The sequence below is a fragment of the Xyrauchen texanus genome, chromosome 33 (assembly GCF_025860055.1).
Source record: "Xyrauchen texanus isolate HMW12.3.18 chromosome 33, RBS_HiC_50CHRs, whole genome shotgun sequence".
Taxonomy (NCBI): domain Eukaryota; kingdom Metazoa; phylum Chordata; class Actinopteri; order Cypriniformes; family Catostomidae; genus Xyrauchen; species Xyrauchen texanus.
Window position 1 is genome coordinate 27,662,440 of NC_068308.1, and position 21,928 is coordinate 27,684,367.

General features: G+C 40.0%; 2 protein-coding genes across 2 annotated transcripts; one reads left to right on the top strand and one right to left on the bottom strand.

Moving 5' to 3' along the window:
- The first annotated feature begins 1,488 nt into the window (after positions 1 to 1,488).
- On the top strand, positions 1,489 to 5,578 carry si:ch211-28p3.4 (probable E3 ubiquitin-protein ligase TRIML1). The gene is made up of 6 exons (XM_052103132.1): positions 1,489 to 1,606; positions 2,065 to 2,160; positions 2,311 to 2,544; positions 3,219 to 3,238; positions 3,929 to 4,071; positions 4,984 to 5,578. Exons 1-6 carry the CDS (start codon positions 1,553 to 1,555, stop codon positions 5,559 to 5,561), a joined length of 1,125 nt encoding a protein of 374 aa, XP_051959092.1. The 5' UTR covers positions 1,489 to 1,552; the 3' UTR covers positions 5,562 to 5,578.
- A 3,187-nt stretch (positions 5,579 to 8,765) lies between these two features.
- LOC127626966 (caspase-7-like) lies at positions 8,766 to 20,196 on the bottom strand. The gene is made up of 7 exons (XM_052103133.1): positions 20,075 to 20,196; positions 14,558 to 14,680; positions 12,257 to 12,402; positions 10,925 to 11,053; positions 10,065 to 10,240; positions 9,721 to 9,859; positions 8,766 to 8,992 (listed from the first exon to the last, which is right to left on the bottom strand). The coding sequence occupies exons 1-7, from the start codon at positions 20,083 to 20,085 to the stop codon at positions 8,766 to 8,768; spliced, it is 951 nt and encodes a 316-aa protein (XP_051959093.1). The 5' UTR covers positions 20,086 to 20,196.
- Between the last annotated feature and the right edge of the window lie 1,732 nt (positions 20,197 to 21,928).

The window sequence follows — 21,928 nt, forward strand, 5'->3', positions numbered from 1 at the left end:
TTTGTAAAAAAAAAACTTGTAGCTGCTAGCCTGCTACTCAGAAGATTGTGCTAATTTTTCAATTCCCTTAAAATAAATAACATAAAACCATCCAAAGAGGATAACCAGTTTCACGTGTGTGTGTGCAAGAGGTGAGCAGAGCTGCTGAGACGTGGCTTGAATTTTCATCCCATCTGTACTGTTTGTACTGTGTGAATATAGAGACAATAAAATAATTTCTGGATTACTCCATAACATTTTTCCGGGGATGACGGATATAAATAATAAGATGTTTATCAAATGTGGGTAATTGAACTCTAATACATGTATACTAACCCATCATTAAATCTAGTATACACGAGGGAAGTATTGAGTGCCTGTTAACACGTGGTTCACATGCATCAAGATGTCTTTTTTAAGTAAATGAGTGAGTATTTCAGTACAGTAATTTATGTTGAGTCATAAAAGCCTTTATTGAAAAAAGATTGTATTGACAAATAGGTTTATAGTGCATTTTCAACATGTTGTCCACTAAGTTAAGGGTGTGCTGTGTAGTTAAAGAGCACTCAGCCACCTTGTATCATCTCTCGCTCCGGCTTTATGGACAGCACATGCACGGCTCACGCACCCAGTGTGAACTGTAACCTGAAAACACAGGCTGCATCTGAAAACTGGAAAATGCTGCCTTCTGAGGCTGTATTAGAAGATAGGATGAAATAAGATGCTTTTTAAACTGTTTTGAGGCCAGTTTCCTTAAGAGTTCCATTCATCCAAAAATGCTGTCATTTAAACCATTAACTGATAATTCAGCAAAGCAGCTGCCTAAGTTTTCAGGTGCAACCAAAGTTTGTGTAAAATGTGTAGCTTCGATCCTGGCGTCCTCAGTCTGTGTTGTTGATTTTGTTGTAGTTGTTGCTATTTAATCACGCTTGTGAACAATGGTCGATACTAGATGACGTCACTACGGGGGTTACTTTTGTGAGTGTGAATGCAGGAGAGGAAAAGCATTCTTGGGTGTCCCGTTCCTCTTAATGGTTCTCATCTAGAAGTTACTAAGGAAAAGTAAATGGTCTGTAGATGGGAAAGGGCCTACAGTACTATAAGGACTCAAACACAGTTGAAATGTTCCTCACTGTTTAAACAATTAAACTGAACACCCTTTTTTAAATATCCAAAAATTTGTTGTGACACATGCATTAAAGCTTTCAAAGTCTTTCATGCGAGAGGGGGATATTAATAGAGTGCTGCTTCTCCTCTCTTTTTGGCACATTGTGATCAGACTGCAGCAGGCCCAGAACAGCTCCTTCAGTCCTGAGGTGTCATGCCTTTTCCTGTTCACCCCGGCCAGATTTACAGACACCAGTTGTACACTGTGAATGCTTCCCAGGGCACAGGAACAACAAATAGGCCATAATAGTCACACCAATCCCCATCACCCCTCCCCATACTTTGCATCTTAACACTACAGTATAAAGCCAGAAGTTTGGGAACTGGGCTAGTCGTTTGCTAGTGGAGTAAGAGATTGGAAAGGCAGGAATAGAAGACCACACCTTTTACCGAATCCAGTTAAGAAATGGCATTAGTTCGGATTAGAGTTGGGGAGTCAATCATGAAGACCCAAACCCAGGTAAAGATTAAATGAATATGGATTCTCATCCAGTTTAGCAACTTGTTATTCATTATTTAGCAACTTACATTTTTTAATGATACAGTAGCTTTAGAATTCTCTTTTTAAGTGTGATGATGTGTATGTAATTCATGCTGCAGAACATAATGTGAATATATATATATACAGTATATAATGCTTTTCTAAAGACCCATTGGAACATCTAGAGGGTACCCATGGCTCGAAAATACTAATTATTTTTCGGGTTTTAGGACTACAAACTGAACAGCTCTATTGTAAAATGCATATTTGACCCTAGGAAAACATCACATTCAAGAAGTGCTGTAACTACCCCTTGCAATTTTTAGAATAGTGATTGAACAAAATTGATTTTTAAATGACTAATTCTTTATTATTATTATTATTATTATTTTTGTTTCCTCTAAACTTAAACATTTTGTCACATCTTTGGATACAAGGACACCCCAATAAAACTTCAGGAGACCCTGAAGCGACAAAGAGACATTCTGGCATTCCGAATGAAAAAACTGTCATCAAAACAATCTGACTTTAATGTAAGTTGGCAAACTCCCACAAATGTCTATAGATACAATAAATGCAATGCTTTGAGTGCTACAGAAAACAATCATGATGCACTAATAAAATGGCACATGACTTTGTTGTATTATGTTGCATGTAGATTACTCTTTGCTCATTCCACACAGAGCAAAACTGCAAAACTTAAAGAGAAGATTATGAAGAAATATGATGACATGAAAAGGGTTTTGGATGAAGACTTGCAAATTACACTGTGCCAACTGGACACCGAGGCAGAGGCCATGGAGAGAGCTGTTGAGGACAACATTGAGAAGAGCTACTGCCTCACAAAGGAAATTGACCAACAGTTGGCTGAACTGTCTGCACAGTTGGAGAAGGATAAACAACAGAGCCAAGAGAAGGTGCAACCAAAAAGTTAGAATGAGTCATTCATAAGCTGCCACCATTGTGTATATATACACACACCTGGACACATTATTAGTAACACTATGGTACTACTAAAGTGCCCGACGTTGTCTTCTGCTGTTGTAGCCCATCTGCCTCAAGGTTCGATGTGTTGTGCATTCTGAGATGCTATTCTGTTCATTACCATAGCCTTTCTGCCAGCTCGAACCAGTCTGGTCATTCTCCATTGACCTCTCTCATCCGCAGAACTGCCGCTCGCTGGATGTTTTTGTGTTTGGCTCCATTCGGAGGAAACCTTAGAAATTGTTGTGCGTGAAAATCTAAGGAGATCTGCAGTTACAGAAATACTCAAACCAGCCTGTCTGGCACCAAGAATTAGGCCACGGTCTATCACATTTTTTTCCACATTCTGATGGTTGATTATTAACATCAGATGATCAGAACATTAACAAAAGTTTCTGAACCGTATCTGCATGATTTTAAGCATTGCACTGCTGCAACATGATTGGCTGATTAGATAATCACATGAATACGTAGGTGTACAGCTGTACCTAATAAAAAGCTCAGTGAGTGTATATATATATATTTATGTGGAAGTGTTGTGCAAATATCTTGTATAGGTCTCTTCATTACCCATGACTCTCTCTCTCTCTCTTTCCTTTTCTTACAGATGTCAGAGATGAAGGTAAGGTAAGTCGTGTTGCAGTTAAGTGAACATTTTTATATTTGATGTAAGTACCTTGATGGATTTTCTGTATGTCCAAGATCAGCTTGAGTTTATTAAAGAAGCTTGTGGCAGATCTCTTGCTACTTTGTGAAGGAGGAAGCGAGAGCCGGGTAAACAATCCATGTAAGCTTTTTATTACACACACTTTTTGTCTAATACACACTGTTTGCTTTTCAGCAACACACACACAAGACTCTTCTGCGTGACTCTCTCTATCTCTCCTCCGGTGGTCTGGGCTCCCATTTTATCCCTCTCCAGCTCTCATTGTAACACAAAACAGCAGTTAGTGATAATTTCTCACAGGTGTCAATCCTTACCGTTATTCCTCTGCTGACCTCGCTGTCCACAGATTTCACTCGGCCACTCCTACATCACTACAAAGCTGTAGGTGATTGTTTTTTATGAAATGGCAAGCAGAAAATTCCCTGTTCCCTGAAAGATATAATTTCATTGTCTTACCTGTGACACTAAAATGCTCTCATTCTCCATCTTAAAGTTGTCTCCAAGAGTCTCTAAATGTATATGTGCATGTTTTTTTTTTTGTAAAGGGGTGTGTGTTTTATTCAGTATTGGCGGACATTCTAGAATTAGGCTACTTCTTGCTTGGTGTGCGGCATGAGCCTTTTTGTCCACATCTGCTTCTTTGTCCGTAGGATAATGGAGACACTGAAGAAGACAGATCCAGAGTTAATACAGATGGATGAGTTTAAGAACAAGCAGCTACTCGGTTTAACCATCAACCTGTTGCTGTTCATTCGCTCACAGGTTCCTGTCACCAAGAAACTTTTTCAAAGCTGTAAGCATCTTCACAATTTTACGACTATTGTCCCATTGTGTTTAAGAGATTAGGTTGGAACCAGCCATGCAGAACACCCTAGCAACCACCTAGCAATGTTATAGCAACCTCACAGAATACCCCATTAACCTCCCACAATGCTCTAGAAAACAGCTGGAACACCTTAGCAACTGCCTAGCAACCAGTCAGAACACGCTAGCAACTACCCAACAATGCCTTAGGTATATAATGCAATACAATACAATCAACTGTTTCAGAGCACTTGTGCCAAAATATTAAATATGATCATATATTGTTTTCAATAATCTTTTTATAGTTTGGTTTTAATTAAAATGTATATCTAGCAGTGCCCTAATAAACACACAGAACACCTTCAGAACAATCAAGAACACTCTAGTGACCAGTCAGAACACATTAGCAACAACCTAACAACCACATAAGACACCTAGCAATGCCACAGCAACCAGCCAGAACACACTAGTATCCTCCTAGCAATACTCTAGCAACTAGCTACAAAGACTGCCCCTTAAAGGGGTCAAGAAATGCAGTTTTTTATCATTTGAGATGTTTCAGCAGGGTGCTAACTATAAATGCTCTTTTTAGATTGGGGAGGACGTTTTGAGTTATGAAATTACAGTATATTTTAATAGTACAGTTACCTCTTATATGTCTAAATATCAAGGAAAACTTGATTCTCTATTTCATGACCTTTTTAACAACCACCTTCATCCCTTCAAACAGCCAATGCATTCAAACTATGCAAACTAAACTATTTATATAACATTTTAAAGTGACCTTCATACTGTTGTAAGCTTCCCAGCAAGACAATGTTCAAAGTTTGTCTTCACAAACTTTCCTTTTCACATAACACTTTCTAATTCGATGATGTTTTTGATACTTTCCTTCCCTCAGATGCCCAAGAAGTTGTTCTGGATCCTGACTCAGCTCATCCAAAGCTTATTATATCCCCAGCAGGCGACTCAGTCACTTATACCAACACCTGGCAGGAAGTTCCTGAAAATCCCTCTCGCTTCGACACCACCCTGAACGTGATTAGCCGAAAGTTCTTCCAGAATGTTCGTAACTACTGGGAGGTGCAGGTCACTGGCAAGACATACTGGGAGCTAGGGCTCACATACCCCAACATCCCCAGGAAGGGGCGAGAGGAAAACTGCTGGCTGGGCCGGTGCCCAAAGTCCTGGTGCATTGAGTATTTTAATGGTGATTACACAGCCTGGCACAATGGCATTCCCCATGAGCTCACTCATGTATCTGGAAGAACATTTGAGCGCATTGGCATCTTCTCCAGCTCAGAAGGAGGTTTCGTTTGTTTCTTGGGGGCCGACACCATGATGCCCTTGTATAGCTTTTGTGCAGGAACCTTCACAGATTCATTATACCAAGCTGTCTGTCCTGGTCACGACAACCAGGGTACAAACGGCAAGCCACTATTGATTTGTGATGCTTCGAAATACACCCATATCTTGTGATGGACAACCAATAAGAACAAAAGTCAAAGTCAGGATTACACTTAGATCTGTTTAGCTGTGATGTCAATTTATAGACGAATGGATTTTCATATGAGTTTATATAGCAGGGATTTTCACCTTATGAGTAAAAACATTACTTGACGGTACATGGATTGTTTGTTCTATAACTTATATTACACACTTTCATACCTTAAACGCATTTTTAAGCTACCTTATTTAAAAAAAAAAAAGTATGGAATTCAATATGGCTTCAAAATTCATGTTTGAGGTATGTGTGTTATGTAGGTGTGTTTTGTAGAACAAAATGTCCATGTATCATCAAGAAAAGTTTACCAGACTTTTTTTACTCATAAGTTGAAAAACCCCTTTATAAAAACCCATAGGAAATCCAGAGGGAACTCATGGTGAAATCTCTTTAGGGTTTTTGGACTACAACCTGAACAGCTCTATTGACTGTTTTAGGCACTTATTTCAATAACTTATTTGTTTAAACAGTGCATACTGTAAAGTGGATTTTACTGTATTTATTTCTGTTTTGAGGACTCCAGTGTGAAGTATGAATTGTATGTTTACTAAACGTTTATTCATGTATAACTGACAAAAATGACAGAGTTCAATAAAGTAGTTTAATACAACACAATAAGGCTTACAGATGCATTCATTTGATGCGAAGTAATTTAAACAAAATTCAGCCCCACTTTGTACAATATAATGCTACTACAATACAAAAAACTTTGCACGGCATTTGTGCCAAAAATATCAAATATTATCATATTCTTTTCATTTCAATAATTTGTAATGATTTCAATAAACATTTATATTATCACTGTAAAGCATTTAAAATAATTTACAATAAAATATGAAATATTGTTTCCCCCCTTCAATTCCATTTCAAAACAAGTGGAGCAAACAGTTCCTTTTATATAGTCATAGCACTTCACTAATAATCCATGCAGAGGAGAGAGCCTTATCGGTGCATTTAGTTGGTGCACAGGCTGGAAGATTCAGTGCGTGATTTGGATGAATAGTATACAGTTTATATGAGGATGAAAAATACAAAAACACAACCGGCTCACAAACACAGCCAACACATCAGAGCCTTTCATTAAAGCAATAGTTTACATAAAAAAGAAATTCTGTATTTACTCATCTTCATGTTGCTCCAAACCTATATGCTGTTATTTTTTATGAACACAAAAGGACAAATTTTAAACAATGTTTAAGCAGCTCTTTTCAACTACAACTAGAGAGATCCAGTGTAAGGGAATTTTGTTTTTCAGTGAATTCGGTGAAAAGCTATAGTATTGCTTCAGAAGACCAGAAATATAGTTCACAAGTCATATAGAATACTTTTATTTCTTTATTGGTGTTTTTGGTCCTTTTTGGAGCTTGCCAGCAGTGGTCACTATGCAGTATAGATAACGGCTGCATGAAGATTCTTGAAAATGTTTCCTTTTGTGTTACACGCTAAAAAATAACAGCACACAAGATGAGTCAAATAATTATAGAATTTTCATATTTGGGTGAACTATTTCTTTAAAGTTGAAATAGCAGATCAGGTCAGCTGGGACAGATGATAAATGGTTAAACTGGTCACCAGTGGTACATTAGCTGCCTATGAACTCAATACAAAACATCAGATAAATTTAAAGCTACACTGTGCTTAAAAATTACAAGTTGAATACATGGGGTATTGTTTTTTTTTTTTTGGTGAACGCAAACTAACTAGTGAGGGATGAATGAATAGCCTCTAAAACAGGCAGGTGTCAGCATTACTTCAGTATTTGCCACTCCATTTCCATTCAATCCCTTTCTTTGACCCCCTTTAAAGAGCATTCTGGACTAGGAACCAAGCCAAACCAAACTGAAATGCTACAAATGGCCATTTAGGCTTAGAATTGTATAGCTGAAAATGCAATACAAAAGATATTATGACTGTTATAATTATTAATATAAAAAGGCAGGTGGAATTAACATGTAATATGCATTGACAGAAAAATGTGAAAGAACCATTCAGTACCTTTGCTGGCCAAACTTAAGGACTTATGGAAATTAAAAAAAGGAATCACAGACTGCTTGGCTGAAGCTATGATGAAAAGCAATAAAAATTACCGTTGCTTTTGGTGGCACAGTAAGACAGAAAAATAAAGTTTACTGTAGTGATGAGGTTCAGTCGTTCTATGGATTTTCAAAGAGCATTAATGACAGATGAGATACTGACAACAGATAAACGTTTTTAACAGCTACAAAAATGAATCTTTGAAATGCTGATCATGGCAGGAACTTAATATTAGTAGACTGATTTTCCAAAAGAGCAGACGCCTTTGAGCCATATAAAGCCACTGCCATTTTATTGAGAAAGTTGGCAGCAAACTTTCAAAGTTGGCAAAGTAACATGGATATTTTACACTGCCAGTTGACAATGATCAGATCATATGTGACATCAACATTCCCTGGAATAAAACGAGGAAGTGAATTCGAACCACCAAAACTTGAACATGTAAAAAAAAACTTTTCCGGTGTCCGTATGCCCAGCATATAAAACGTAAAAAATTGCTTTCACACACACACAACAACTCTTCCAGCTGGGTTTAGATTATCCCTGAATTTTGTGACCGATTGGTCGAGTGAAGTCAGTCAGTGAGTCAGTCAGTTGTCAGTCCCACACTGCTTGATAACCAGATATGTAGACCGTTTGACAATTTCTTGCTTAAAATAACTGTAACAAATATTTTGCTCAAGTATTAGATTGAGGTTTCCCTCTGTATGGCGATTAATGACAAAAATAATAAAAATTTGGTGAAAAAGATCACAAATTATATGTGCTACTGTTTAAGACATAGTTCACATTTAGAATTGAAAATTATGCTACTATTTACTCAACCTAATGCCACTCTAAACACGTGGCTTCCTTTCTTCCAATTACCTTTGCTGTGCTTTTATTGTCCTTTTTCAAGACTGACAGACCAGAGTTACTATTCATTACATGGCAAATAAACCCTGAGATGACCTTTTAAAAATTACCCTTTTGTGTTCCACGGAAGAAATACATACAGGTTTGGAGTGACATTAGGGTGAGTATATGATGACGAAATGTTAATTTTTTGGGTGAACTATTTCTTTAAGTCCTTGGCAAGAAAATCTGTGTTCTGAAAAAAGGCAGATGGAGCAAAGCATGTGAAGTGGACTATTCAGCTATTCAGATCAGTTGAAGTAGAGCTCTTTAGTCAACATCGAGACCACACAGGGTATTTGTTTCTTCTCGCTAAAACGAGGGTCCTCTGACCAGGACTCAAAGCTGGTGGCCACCATGTAGTTGACCCGTGTGAGGATCTGCATGATCTCAAGTTGTTTGCCAAACTCATTGAGAACATTACAGAGGGCCTGGACAAACCAGGACCCTCTGCCCGGATTCCTCCAGGAGTAATAACCTGTGAGAGCAAACATGTAAAATTGTTACGATACTGTAAAGTCATATCACTAAGATGACATCATTGTTATATAACAGATAGTTATGATCCTAAACTCTGATTGGAGGAGCTGTGTTTGAAGACGTTGTAAAATAACTATGAACCCACACCTGTGACAGGGTTCCTATACTTCAAAGTTCAAATCAGACATCGCTATGGCTTGTAAGCAAGTTTTACTTCATATCTAGTATTAAAAAAATTCAGAGAGGAAAACGAAAATGTATATTCAGTATAGAAATTTCTTACATTTTTTGAAGATACTATCTATTTCCATTAATTTCTAGATTCTCTGACAGGTTTTCCATGACCATGGTAACCCTGAAGTAAGAGCACATTCTGACACGTAATGAACTATAATGAATTATAATACTTGGTGAAAGAATTGTTTATTCTGATTATCAATATTTTTCCTGGTAAATTTAACTGTTTATTGAACTTTGTGTCTTTTATCATATTGCTGCCACTTTATAAAAGCAATAAGTCCACTTCATGTTATGTACAAACACCCTTTACCCATGGTAAAATCACTGTTAGGCCTCTCGTGTCTTTATGCTGTAATACACCATCAAAGAGCAGTAAGAAAGACCACAGAAATCTCTGGAACAAAACTTCCTAAAGGCCTCATTGCCATAATTAATCCCACAGAAGCAGAAGTTAGCGAGAAAATAATACTGAAGAGTCTACATTACCTGGAACAGTAGAGTATGCAAACAAGAAGTCTGCCTCTACTGGAATCTTGTGACTTGGATTGGCATCTGTCTCTATCGTGTCATTGGGCGGTCCTGAGTCTGTCTGTATGCCATCATCAAACTCTGAACCTCGACAAGCCTGCCAGCAAAAAACCCGTGACCATGTCAACATCCAATTGAAGTGTACCTCATAAGCATTCGACCTCCACAGCGAATTTAATAGCATTAAAAACTATAGACACCGTTGTGTGTAGGTGCTCCTGTCTTTCCTCCTTCTCCTCCTCCTCCTCCTCCTCCTCCTTCTCTCTCCTTCTATAATCCTCCTGTTGCCCTGCTCCTCTTACCTGGATGAAAAAGAGCTTGGGCTTTCCAACAAGGCTCTTGCACATGTCTCCTCTGAAGAGTGAGGTCATGCTCTTGATGGGCATGGCTCCATCCGTGCCGTAAATCATGCCCTCCTCGCCGTGGCTCAACAGGATACAGGCGAAGCAGGAGCTGTCACTGTGGTCCTCTTCTGAGGCTAACAGACATGTATAAAAGACAAGAGGGGAAATAGATAAAAGTTTCAGAGGCTCAAGTAAATAAGTACTGTAAAGTATGTAATAAACTTCAGCTAAACAGCTAGAAAATTCTATTGTTGTGAGGACAAAAAATATATTTTTAAATAAAAATCAGGCAAAAAATATTTCTCTCAATTCAGTCGCCATTGGCAGGTTCATTTTGGACCTTTGACTGAAGGTTTGCAAACAGCAGGGGGTGCAAAAGTACAGCAGACCCTCTAAACAACACAAAAGTAATTTGGGCTTCTAAACTGTAAAGAGACTTAAAGTTAGAACCAGTGACATGAATGTAATGTATGACAAACTGAATAAATTAAGTTGAGACCAATAAAATGACAAAACTTTGCTTCAAGACATTTCTGTTTCCAAGAGGAAAAAACGAAATGTTTTGAACACTTAAAAATTGTCTAACCCCAATATATCCAATACACACAGAAAAATAATAAAAACAACAAATGTCATGATGCAATCTTTTAATAACCACATGCTACAAATGTTCCATGGCATGGTTTTAGATATGTTCCAACTGATATACCAGTACTTTCAGAAACAACAGCCCCTAGCAGATTACTATAAGTCTTATTTGCATGAATCCACGAAATATTTTAATGCTGCGGGTAAAGATAAATATTATTGTCACTCACCCTCTATAAGAAGCCGTTCCATATTCTTACAGGTCTGGTCATTGTAGATGAAAACTTCAAAGCCCAAGTTTTTAAAGCATTTAAACAGCTCTCCTGCATCACGATCTGTGCCATTGCGTACATTCATCCCTTAAACACAGAGCATGAAGCACGCAGCATTAGCCAAACTGAGCATTTAACATCACTGTTATTAATTTTTGTTAACATTGCAAATTTTTTCAAAGTTTAATTAACACAATGACTTCAGACTTACTGTAAGTCAAATAATTTTTCATTGGAGAATGTGAACATTATATGTTATTACACGCAGTGAGCTATTAAAAATACAGCTTGAGCAAATAAATACTGGTTCTGCAATATGATAGACGTATCTCAGAGGAAAATTTGAGTGCTCAAAGTTGACTCTTTTATAGCTTAGGAAGCTTTATGAGTTTTAAATTATATTTTATTTATTGTAAGTAGGCTATTGACGTTGACTCAGTTGATTCTTCTAAAACTGATTATGATAAATAAAAATAGAATTAAATGAAACACATGTTGACATACAGAGATATAAGTCTAGAGCTATAAAATTAAAGGAATATTCAAGGTTCAATACAAGTTTAGTTTAAAAAAGCAAAAATCTTATAATGGAAGTGAATGTGGGTCAATCCGTAAAAATTTAAATACTCGCTGTTTCAAAATTCTAGCCACAAGACATAAACAATATGCATGTAAACATGATTTTAGTGTGATAAAATCATTCACTTACCTTTTCTGAGTAAAATTATAGCCAATTTTACAACTGCAAGAAACCCTAAGAGACTAAAAAGGACTGTAAAATTGACAATATAAACAACTTTACAGCTCAAATAATAATAAGTCTTAATAGCAGAATTAATGGAAGCGCTTTTATAAAATTATAAGCTTCACATTTCTGCCTTTAAACCCTCAATAATTGTCCCCATTCAATTGCATTGTAAGTGCCTCACTGTAACCTCGATTTTTGCTCTTTTTATTTATAAGAAAAGGAGGGACGAATCAAAATAAATCTTTGTGGTAATTAAAATTATGCCACTATAGCTGTTGATTGAGCTTAACTAGCATTGAACCAAGAATATTCCATTAATGTGGATAGTATTGCTGAGATCATTGTTTCATTTGATGAGCAATGTTCCAGTTTGAGACAATGATGAGATCTCTTCTAAACCTAAGACATGTGAGATTACTGGGATCTTTTTCTCAGAAAGCAATATACTAGTTTTTACCCTCCAATTAATGTCATTGCTGTCTAGGAAAAGCAATTGAGATATTAATGCGATCTCACTTCTAATTTTTCTTTCCTATACTCACCTGTCTTTTCATCAAAGTTCTTGTTGTTGATGATGATGCACTTGCCCACGCGCTGGTGGCTCATCTTATACTGGAATGTTGGTGAAACAATCCTGTAATGGCTTTCAGAAGATTGCTTTTTTTCCTGCAACTTGCCATCCTTCTTACTGAGAGACAGAGATGGACAGTTAACCAATCTATTACATGATGACTTTATGACAGAAATGATCTATGATCCCACATTCATCATATACTATCAACAAGTACACAGTATGCAATAAGCAAAATAATGGAAAAAGTTATACTGGGTCTTCTAAGAGACATTTGAACAGAGTAGACATAAGCAGACAGACAATAAAAACTCAATGAAAATACAACCATGCATGTGAGAAAAAAATGATTAAATCCCCTGATCATTCATAATATTTGTTGTTCTAAACCTACATACTGTCCCCAAGAGATAATATTCCACATGCCTGAAGGAAAACTTCTCACAGATGTCTCATATCGTCATTGTCAAATTTCCAAAGAATCTGTCCAGATTGGTAGGCCATTGTGGCCAATGTATGTATATATAATATGTGCCTGTTTTCCAGAAGAGCTTAGTCATCACGTTACTCAACCATAACAATGGGTTCCTGCCTTTACAGAGTCTCTCTCAAACACACTGTTCCACAGATGTCCCATGTGATCTGGGGCAGCAAGCTAACAGAGCCCCCCCCCTCTTTACTAGACACTAGCTTCCCTCCCTACCTCATATCCCATCTGAGCACTCTCCTACCTGGCCTCTTCATTAAATGGTACGCCACTCTGCATTGAAACGTGTTGCTCCTCTCTCTAACTCTGCTGAATTTGTCCCAAATTTTGTTTTTTTGGGTGGATTTTTTCCTTGTCGTGTGATGTGGTGTGTGCTAGGATCCTGGCATGCTCTATACTCTATAAAGAGTGAAGTGGTGGCTCCGCTGGGCAGGGGAGGTACACGCTACCTGAGTCAGCACCCACGCTACCCCCAGGGCTTTCGAAAGGCCTATTCAAACCCCTCCACTAGGGTCATACAGGACATTAGCAGACCTCTACTGACAAACATCCAATTAAGCACAGGCGTAAGATACACACTAGCCCAGTTAGGCAGAGCAAGGTAGTCAAACTGGTCATGAATAATTCTAATATAGTAACAAAAATATAATTTTCATTATGAAGAGCTATAAAGAAAGACATTAAGAGCATCTAAAAACATAAACACTACTGTTAAGCAGATCAGTGAATTTCATTTCAGGCTTTCATTTGAGTACATTCATATATGAAAACACCCATTCCTAGTCACTAATAAATAGGCATATCCTAATGTTTATTATGCACGTTTGGTCTGGCTTACTACAGTTTATTGACTGACCATGTCATATATGATGCGGACTGTGGTGCCATCTAGTGAAGGACAGGTCTGAAGACTAAGCTTGTGTAGTTAATGTGAAATATGATTGTGAAGCTGAACAGTGGCATTCTATACTCTAGCTTAAACAACTTTAAACAGCATTTGGTTTATTCTTTTATCATTATTATGCATGCAACTTACATGACCTTATATTAAAAGAATATTCCGGGTTCAATACAAGTTAAATTCAGTCGATAGCATTTGTGGCACAATGTTGATTACCACAAAAAATGTATCTGACTCATCCCTACTTGACTTAAAAAAAAAAGCTAAATCGAGTTTACAGTGAGACGCTTACAATGAAAGTGAATGGGGCCAAATTTTGGAGGGTTCAAAGGCAGAACTGTGAAGCTTATAATTTTATAAAAGCACTAACATAAATTCTTCTATTAAAACAAATGTATTATTTGAGCTCTAAAGTTGTTTAAATCATAATTTTTACTTTCATTTAAGGGTTTTAGGGTTGACGTTGTCATGGCAACGAAGTTGTAAAATTGGCTATAACTTTACCCAGAAAAGTTCAGTAAGTGATTTTATGACACTGAAATCATGTTCACACATATTGTTTATGTCTTGTGGATATACTTTTGAGTATGTGTATAAGTATGTATAACAGTGAGTATTTTAACATTTACAGACTGGCTTCATTCACTTCCATTGTAAATGCCTCACTGTAACCCAGCTTTGTGCCTTTTTTTAAAGAAATTTTTGTGGTAATCAATATTATGCCACAAATGCTGTCAATTGAGCTTAACTTGAACACAGAATATTTCTTTAATTGAGAGACAATGTTTTATTGTATATTGTATTATTTGTTATGTATGCATTACATTTTTAGTAAACCTGTATATTATAGATGAAAGATGTATAGATGTATTATACAGTCTCACCTGCCAAAAAGGATAAATCTCCCTTTCCGGTCAGGTTTTGCATCTGTCACATCCCCTTCTGCATATTTCTCTTGGTCCTCCTCTGTCACCTGACTCTCAGCGACCAGAGTTTCCTTATCAATTCTGAAGACAAGAATGAAAGCTGTTAATTCACTCAACCTATGCAAATTCCTGAAGCTAAAAGAAACCTAATTCAGGAGGTTACCTTTCATATTCAGATGAACAGGTTATATGTGGCTAAATAAACCCAGTCAGATTGATTGCTAGGTGGGCTGGCTGAGAGTTTGATGGTGTGACCTGATCAGTAACGAGAGGTCTGTAACCCGCACACACAAACACAAGACGAGACAGTCACAATGTCGGAGAAAATTGCTTTCTTCCAACAAAGCAGGCAACAGTACAAAAACAGGGCAAATCCAGTGAAGAATGGTCAGGGTGAGCGTTAAATCGAAGCCGGGGAATCAAGATAGGGTAAAGGGGCAAATCCAGGAGAGAGTGGTCAACGAGAGCGTAGGGGGTCAAAGCCGGGGTAATCAGAATAAGAATAACAAGTGGGAGCAAAAGACAGGGGAACAAGGGGAGCTGGCAAGCTAAGAGGTGAATGAGAGGAGGTCAAAACTAGACGAGACTAGCGGGGGCAAAGACACGGGAAACTAAATACAATAACCAACACCCGTGAAACGGATGTGCTGTGGTATTTATAGGGGAAGGTGCAGGTGTAAACAATGAAAGGTGATGAGACGAGTGCAGGTGAAACGAATAATGGGGTGATTGAGACGAGTGCAGGTGGTCATAATGTTTTGGCCATAGGAGCGTGCATGTGAGCCCGAGGAGAGAGACCTGCTTACGAGCAGGAGATCTCGAGGGAGCAAAACGAGCGTGAGAGCTCGAGGGGGGCGGAACGAGCATGCGAGCTCGAGGGGGCGGAACAAGCGTGCGAGCTTGAGGAGTGAGTGTGTGTGCGACGAAGCGGGGATGGGGCAGAGGAGCGGGGTTCGTGACAGTACTCCACCCTCTAAAACGGACGGCTCCTGACGGCCGCGCTCGGGTGCGAGGAAGTGGTGCTGTACGATCCCAACAAACAAAAAAACCCTGAACAGACAACCCACAAAACACACAAACAAAATTGAGGGCAGTCCAAGGGGCACAGAGGGAAATGAGACAGTCCATGGGGTCAATGGGCAGTTTCAAGGCAAGGTCAGGGGGAACATAGCGGACAGGCGGGTGGTCGGGAGATCTAGGGGGCAGCCATAGGGCAGAGGCTGGGTCAGGAGGTCTGGAAGGCGACTGGAGGACAGGGACTGGGTCCGGGGGTCTGGAAGGTGACCACCGGACAGGAACAGGGTCAGGAGGCCAGGGAAGAGGCCACAGGACAGGGAGAGTGTCAGGAGGCCACCGGACAGGGTCAGGGGGCCAGGGAAGAGCCGTGAAAGGCGGTGCCGTCAGAGGCGGCACTGCAGGCGCCTCTGGAGGTGGGGTTCTGGAAGGCTCTGGAGGTGGAGCCGAAGGAGGCTTTAGGGGCGAAGGCCTGAAAGGCTCAGGAGGTGGAGACAATGGAGGTGGCGCCGTGGGAGGTGGCGCCGTGGGAGGTTCCCGAGGCGACGACCTGGCAGGCTCTGTAGTCTCGGGGGGTAGAGCCACAGGAGGCCCGAGAGGCAGAGCCATAGAAAGCTCTGGAGTCTTTGGGAGCAGAGCTATGAGGGGCTCGGGAGGTGGAGCCGTAGGAGGCTCGGGAGGCGGAGCCCTAGGAAGCTCTGGAGTCTCTGGGAGTAGAGCCGTGAGAGGCTCGGGGAAAAAGGTCGTGGAAGACTCGAGAGGCTCTAGAGGAGGAGCCCTGGAAGACTCGAGAGACGAAGCCCTGAGAGGCTTGGAAGGGGGTGGAGCCCTGAAAGACTCGAGAGGAGAAGCTCTGAGAGGCTTGAGGGGAGGAGGAGCCCTGAGAGACTCGAGAGGTGAAGCCGTGAGAGGCTTAAGGGGTGGAGCCATGAAAGACTCGAGGGACGGAGCCCTGAGAGGCTCGAGGGGTGGAGCCATGAAAGACTCGAGGGACGGAGCCCTGAGAGGCTCGAGGGGAGGAGGAGCCCTGAAAGACTCGAGAGTTGAAGCCCTGAGAGGCTTGAGGGGGGGAGGAGCCCTGAGAGACTCGAGAGGAGAAGCCCTGAGAGGCTTGGGAGGGGGAGCCCTGAAAGACTCGAGAGGAGAAGCCCTGAGAGGCTTGGGAGGGGGAGCCCTGAAAGACTCGAGAGGAGAAGCCCTGAGAGGCTCGAGAGGAGGAGCCCTGGGAGGCTTGGGAGGAGGAGCCTTGGAAGGCTTGAGAAGAGGAGCCCTGGGAGGCTTGGGAGGAGGAGCCTTGAAAGACTCGGGAGGAGAAGCCCTGAGAGGCGGCGCTCTGGGAGGCTCGAGAGACTTGAAAGGCAGAACCCTGGGGGGCTTGGGAGGTAGAGCTCTGGGAGGCTCGAGAGGAGGAGCCTTAGGAGGCTCGAGAGGAAGAGCCCTGGGAGGCTTGAGAGGAGCCCTGGGAGGCTTGGGAGGAGGAGCCTTGGGAGACTCAAGAGGCGGAGGCCGCGAGGGCTCTGAGGGGCAAGCAGAGGCTGGCAGAGCCGTGGAAGACTCTGAGAGCGGAGCAGAACCCGGCAGAGCCGTGGAAGACTCTGGGGGCGGAGCAGAACCTGGCAGAGCCGTGGAAGACTCTGGGGACGGAGCAGAACCCGGCAGAGCCGTGGAAGACTCTGGGGGCGGAGCAGAGGTCGGTAGAGCTGTGGAAGACTCTGAGGGAACCTCTGCGGTCTTGAGCACAAGACGAGACTGGGGAGAAGGGGCCCTCTTCCTTCTCTTGCGTCCTCGGCCAACAGGGGACGTGGCCATGGGGACGGTCGAGGCTACAGGCGCTGGCTCGCCGACCGTGGCGGGCATGGGCGCTGGCTCGTTGGCCGTGGCGGGCATGGGCGCTGGCTCGTTGGCCGTGGCGGGCACGGGCACTGGCTCGTTGGCCATGGCAGGCATGGGCGCTGACTCTCTGGCCGTGGCAGGCATGGGCGTTGACTCTCTGGCCGTGCCAGGCTTCGAGACTGGGGCCGTGACAGGCTTCGGGACTGGGGCCGTGACAGGCCTCAGGACTGGGGCCGTGTCAGGCTTCGGGACTGGGGCCGTGTAAGGCTTCGGGGCTAGGGCCGTTTCAGGCTTCGGGGCTAGGGCCGTGTCAGGCTTCGGGGCTAGGGCCACGACAGGCTTCGGGCTGGCTCATTCAGTCCAAATTGAAAAATGTCTTTCAGAGCCACCTCATCAAAATTCACCTGGTACGCCAGGGCACAAAAATCCATAATATAAGCCTCCAAGGGTTGGCTCCCCTGGCGCAAACCCAAGAGTCGGGCTGCTGGCTCCATAATGTCAAGGACGGGGTTATGAGTTACATAACCACTGCCTTGCACGGAAAACCCTTGGTTCGCGTCCGATGAGCCATAAAACCTCTCCGGGGATGGAGAGCATACGGCGCTCAGCGGATGCGTGGAAAGCATCAACGGGCTCAGGGGCAGACACAGGTGAAACAGGGTGGAAAATTTCAGACATAGAACATAACTGCTGCCCCTGGGCGTGGCGCTTGGTCAAGTTTCCACACCGTAGCTCCTCGGCTGAATGTGACGTGTTCCTCCGCTCTAGTGAGCTCGCGCGAATCCTCAGCGTGACGCATTGTGACTGTCTTCGGTGAGGTTGGTTATTTTGTAACCCGCACACACAAACACAAGACGAGACAGTCACAATGTCGGAGAAAACTGCTTTATTCCAACAAAGCAGGCAACAGTACAAAAACAGGGCAAATCCAGTGAAGAATGGTCAGGGTGAGCGTTAAATCGAAGCCGGGGAATCAAGATAGGGTAAAGGGGCAAATCCAGGAGACAGTGGTCAACGAGAGCGTAGGTGGTCAAAGCCAGGGTAATCAGAATAAGAATAACAAGTGGGAGCAAAAGACAGGGGAACAAGGGGAGCTGGCAAGCTAAGAGGTGAACGAGAGGAGGTCAAAACTAGACGAGACTAGCGGGGGCAAAGACACGGGAAACTAAATACAATAACCAACACCCGTGAAACGGATGTGCTGTGGTATTTATAGGGGAAGGTGCAGGTGTAAACAATGAAAGGTGATGAGACGAGTGCAGGTGAAACGAATAATGGGGTGATTGAGACGAGTGCAGGTGGTCATAATGTTTTGGCCATAGGAGCGTGCATGTGAGCCCGAGGAGAGAGACCTGCTAACGAGCAGGAGATCTCGAGGGAGCAAAACGAGCGTGAGAGCTCGAGGGGGGGCGGAACGAGCGTGCGAGCTCGAGGGGGCGGAACGAGCGTGCGAGCTTGAGGAGTGAGTATGTGTGCGACGAAGCGGGGATGGGGCAGAGGAGCAGGGTTCGTGACAAGGTCACTTTGGAGGAAATAAATCTGAGAAACAATAATGCTGCTTGACAGGGGGGAACCACATCCTTTACTAGGTTATAATAATAATGAACTTGACATGTTGTCACACACATACCCTTACTAAAATGTACCCTGGTAACCATAGTTTCTGCTACAACACCATAGTTAGTTCTTACAACAATACAACAGTGGTTACTTCATTTTGTTTCCCACTGACATACAAATAAGAAATTACAATAACAGAAAGATTCTGAAAGGCTACTACACTCTTTGAAGGTGATCCATATTAATTTATTAGGATTTTACAAAAGTAACAATAAGCAGTATTTTAGAGGAAACTATGATTGGTTGCGTGGTACATTTGTGTAAGGGGCTGCCCTTTCAACTGTCTTAAGTCCTTTTTAAACAGAGCACTTTTCTTTTGCTCGTTACTCTAACGTGTAAATTACCTAAAACCCCACAACTTTTGCTTTCACTTTTTGTAATGCCATTTTAACTGATTATTTATTTATTTATTCATTAAACTCTTTACTTATTTTTTGGCTCAAGGGGGAAATGAAACACCTGTGTTTTTCTATATTTAGTTGAGTCTAAAGGTAGCTGTTAAACTAAAGCCTTACACAGTGTTTTACGAAATCACAAAGGTTCACCACTTCCTCTTTTAACACCCACAGACAACAAGCCTATTGCAATGTTAAATATAACCTACAATTACATTAGCATTAGTAATGAATGATTCTAGTAGCCTATATTATTACAGGGTATTCCACCATAAGAACATGTGTAATGTGTTTTAAAAGTTAAATTGACTAAATGGAGGCGTCTGAAGCTCACGTTTATTTACTGACTGCTTGTTTTGTTGGCATAATTGTTTTTTCGCATTTGAAAATGTTCATTATCCATTTAAACCTGTTTACAACCCTAAATACTTAATCAATAAATAAATGCATTTATTTGAAAAATACAGTAAAGTTGATTTCGTAAACGCTCAATTGCGTGATGTTACCACTACAACACAACATTTGATACAGTTAGTAGCTAATGTAAAATTAAAACGTTTAGCTTAGGTAGATGTTTTCATAACATTACAGTATCTTTACAGTCAAAACTTACATTGCGGACATATCAGCCTATGTTCTGTGAGAAATGTTCTTCCAAGAAACAGCTCTGAATCCTAACATTGAAAACGAAACTACTTCCAAACTGTCTGAGTTTCCGAGTGTGCTGCTTTCTTTAAAGAAACAGAGACACTTAGGAGAGAGGTAAAACAAAAAAAAAAAACGCATTTCCTGTTTATTTATAATATGTAATGGCATTGTTCTTAAACTGAAACACGTTAAATCAGTCAGAATGACTAATGGTTTTCCTGTTCCTGTTTATATATATATATATATATATATATATATATATATATATATATATATATATATATATATATATATATATATATATATATATATATATAATATATTATTATTTATTTTAATATGTATTAGGCTAAATAATATTAATAATTATTATTATTATTATAACTGTATCATAATACAGACGTTATTATTTTCATTATTAACGTGCTATAATATGTAAAATATACATAGAATAATTATTATATTTGTACTATGATTATTCAGTACAATCATATAATGAAACTGAAACATGTGAACATAATCAGTCAGAAATAATTATATAATTCTTTTCCTGGTAAACGTTTTTTTTCCCTCTAGATTTTATAGATATACATTTTTAAATCTAGGTTTAATATTAATTATCAATTTTAAAACGTAGTTCTCTAAATAATAATAATAATAATTATAACTGTATTATAATGCAGACATTTTTATTATCATTATTATGTAATAATATGTATAATATACATAAAATAATTATAATAATTATACAGTATATAATACAATAATTTCATATTTTTGTAAAAAAAAAAAAAATATATATATATATATATATATATATATATATATATATATATATATATATATATATATATATATGCTGTATTCTGTAAATTCTTGGATAACTTTATAACACATTTCTTAATTTTAATAAGTAATCAACAAACATCATTGGATGCTTCTTAAACTTCAGGTCATTTCATATCCCAGGAGTTCATTTTCATCGAGGTGAACAGTTCTAGAACTTTTCTTATATGAGGGTCTCATTAAAGCTGAATCTGAACATTTTTACTAGGCCTTCATCTTTTATATTTTGGTACTTTTCAAATGCCTTATATAAATAGATGTTATTGTTTCAATACTTTCAATATTGAAATTTGAAAATGCATTATAAAAATTTAAATTGTTACATGTCTAAATCGACGATAATCTAAAAAAAAAGAGTGAAATAAGCATAGAACATTTGAATATTTATTGTGTAAAAAACTTTTTTATATATATATTTTTTAAATTACGACTGACCCACAGTTTTGGCATAATTTCCACCACACTAAACAATTTTGGCCCTATTTCTTTTCTTTTCTAAAGTTAGTCTGCTTGTTAATCGAGTCACCAAAAGTGTCAGTGAAGAGCTTGCTTGAGATAAAAAATGAGACAAATGATGTTTGAAGAAAACAAAGAAAGTTCAAGGTACTGTAAATATCACAGTTTTTATAGGCCATTATTTTAAATCAAACAGTATTTTTGCCAATTTACACAACAAGTTTGAAAATACAATGTATTTATTTATAACATAAAATATTATAAGTGTAAAACTAGGGGAAAGAGTAAGTAAGGATGTAATGCATTTCATTATAAGTGCAATGACAAATCTAGCCTTGACTTCATGCACCTATTTAGAGCAAGTTTGAAGCCTCTGACTAATCTACTCAAAGTGAACAACACCATGGTCACAATTTAGTTACATCTCTCTCCCCTTTAAAGTAACAGACAGCTGGACAGCCAGTCAGCTGACTGGCAACAGCCAAAGAGGGGTGGAACACTGCACCCACTGACATGT

Excerpts from the sequence above, each read along its gene's own strand:
- si:ch211-28p3.4 (XM_052103132.1), top strand. The coding sequence starts at position 1,553 with ATGGCATTAGTTCGGATTAGAGTTGGGGAGTCAATCATGAAGACCCAA. Across the intron at positions 2,161-2,310 it reads CAAAACAATCTGACTTTAAT|AGCAAAACTGCAAAACTTAA; the intron begins GTAAGTTGGCAA and ends CATTCCACACAG. Across the intron at positions 2,545-3,218 it reads AACAACAGAGCCAAGAGAAG|ATGTCAGAGATGAAGGTAAG; the intron begins GTGCAACCAAAA and ends CTTTTCTTACAG.
- LOC127626966 (XM_052103133.1), bottom strand. Across the intron at positions 12,403-14,557 it reads AGATTTATCCTTTTTGGCAG|TAAGAAGGATGGCAAGTTGC; the intron begins GTGAGACTGTAT and ends TCTGTCTCTCAG. Across the intron at positions 11,054-12,256 it reads GAACTTTGATGAAAAGACAG|GGATGAATGTACGCAATGGC; the intron begins GTGAGTATAGGA and ends TCTGTGTTTAAG.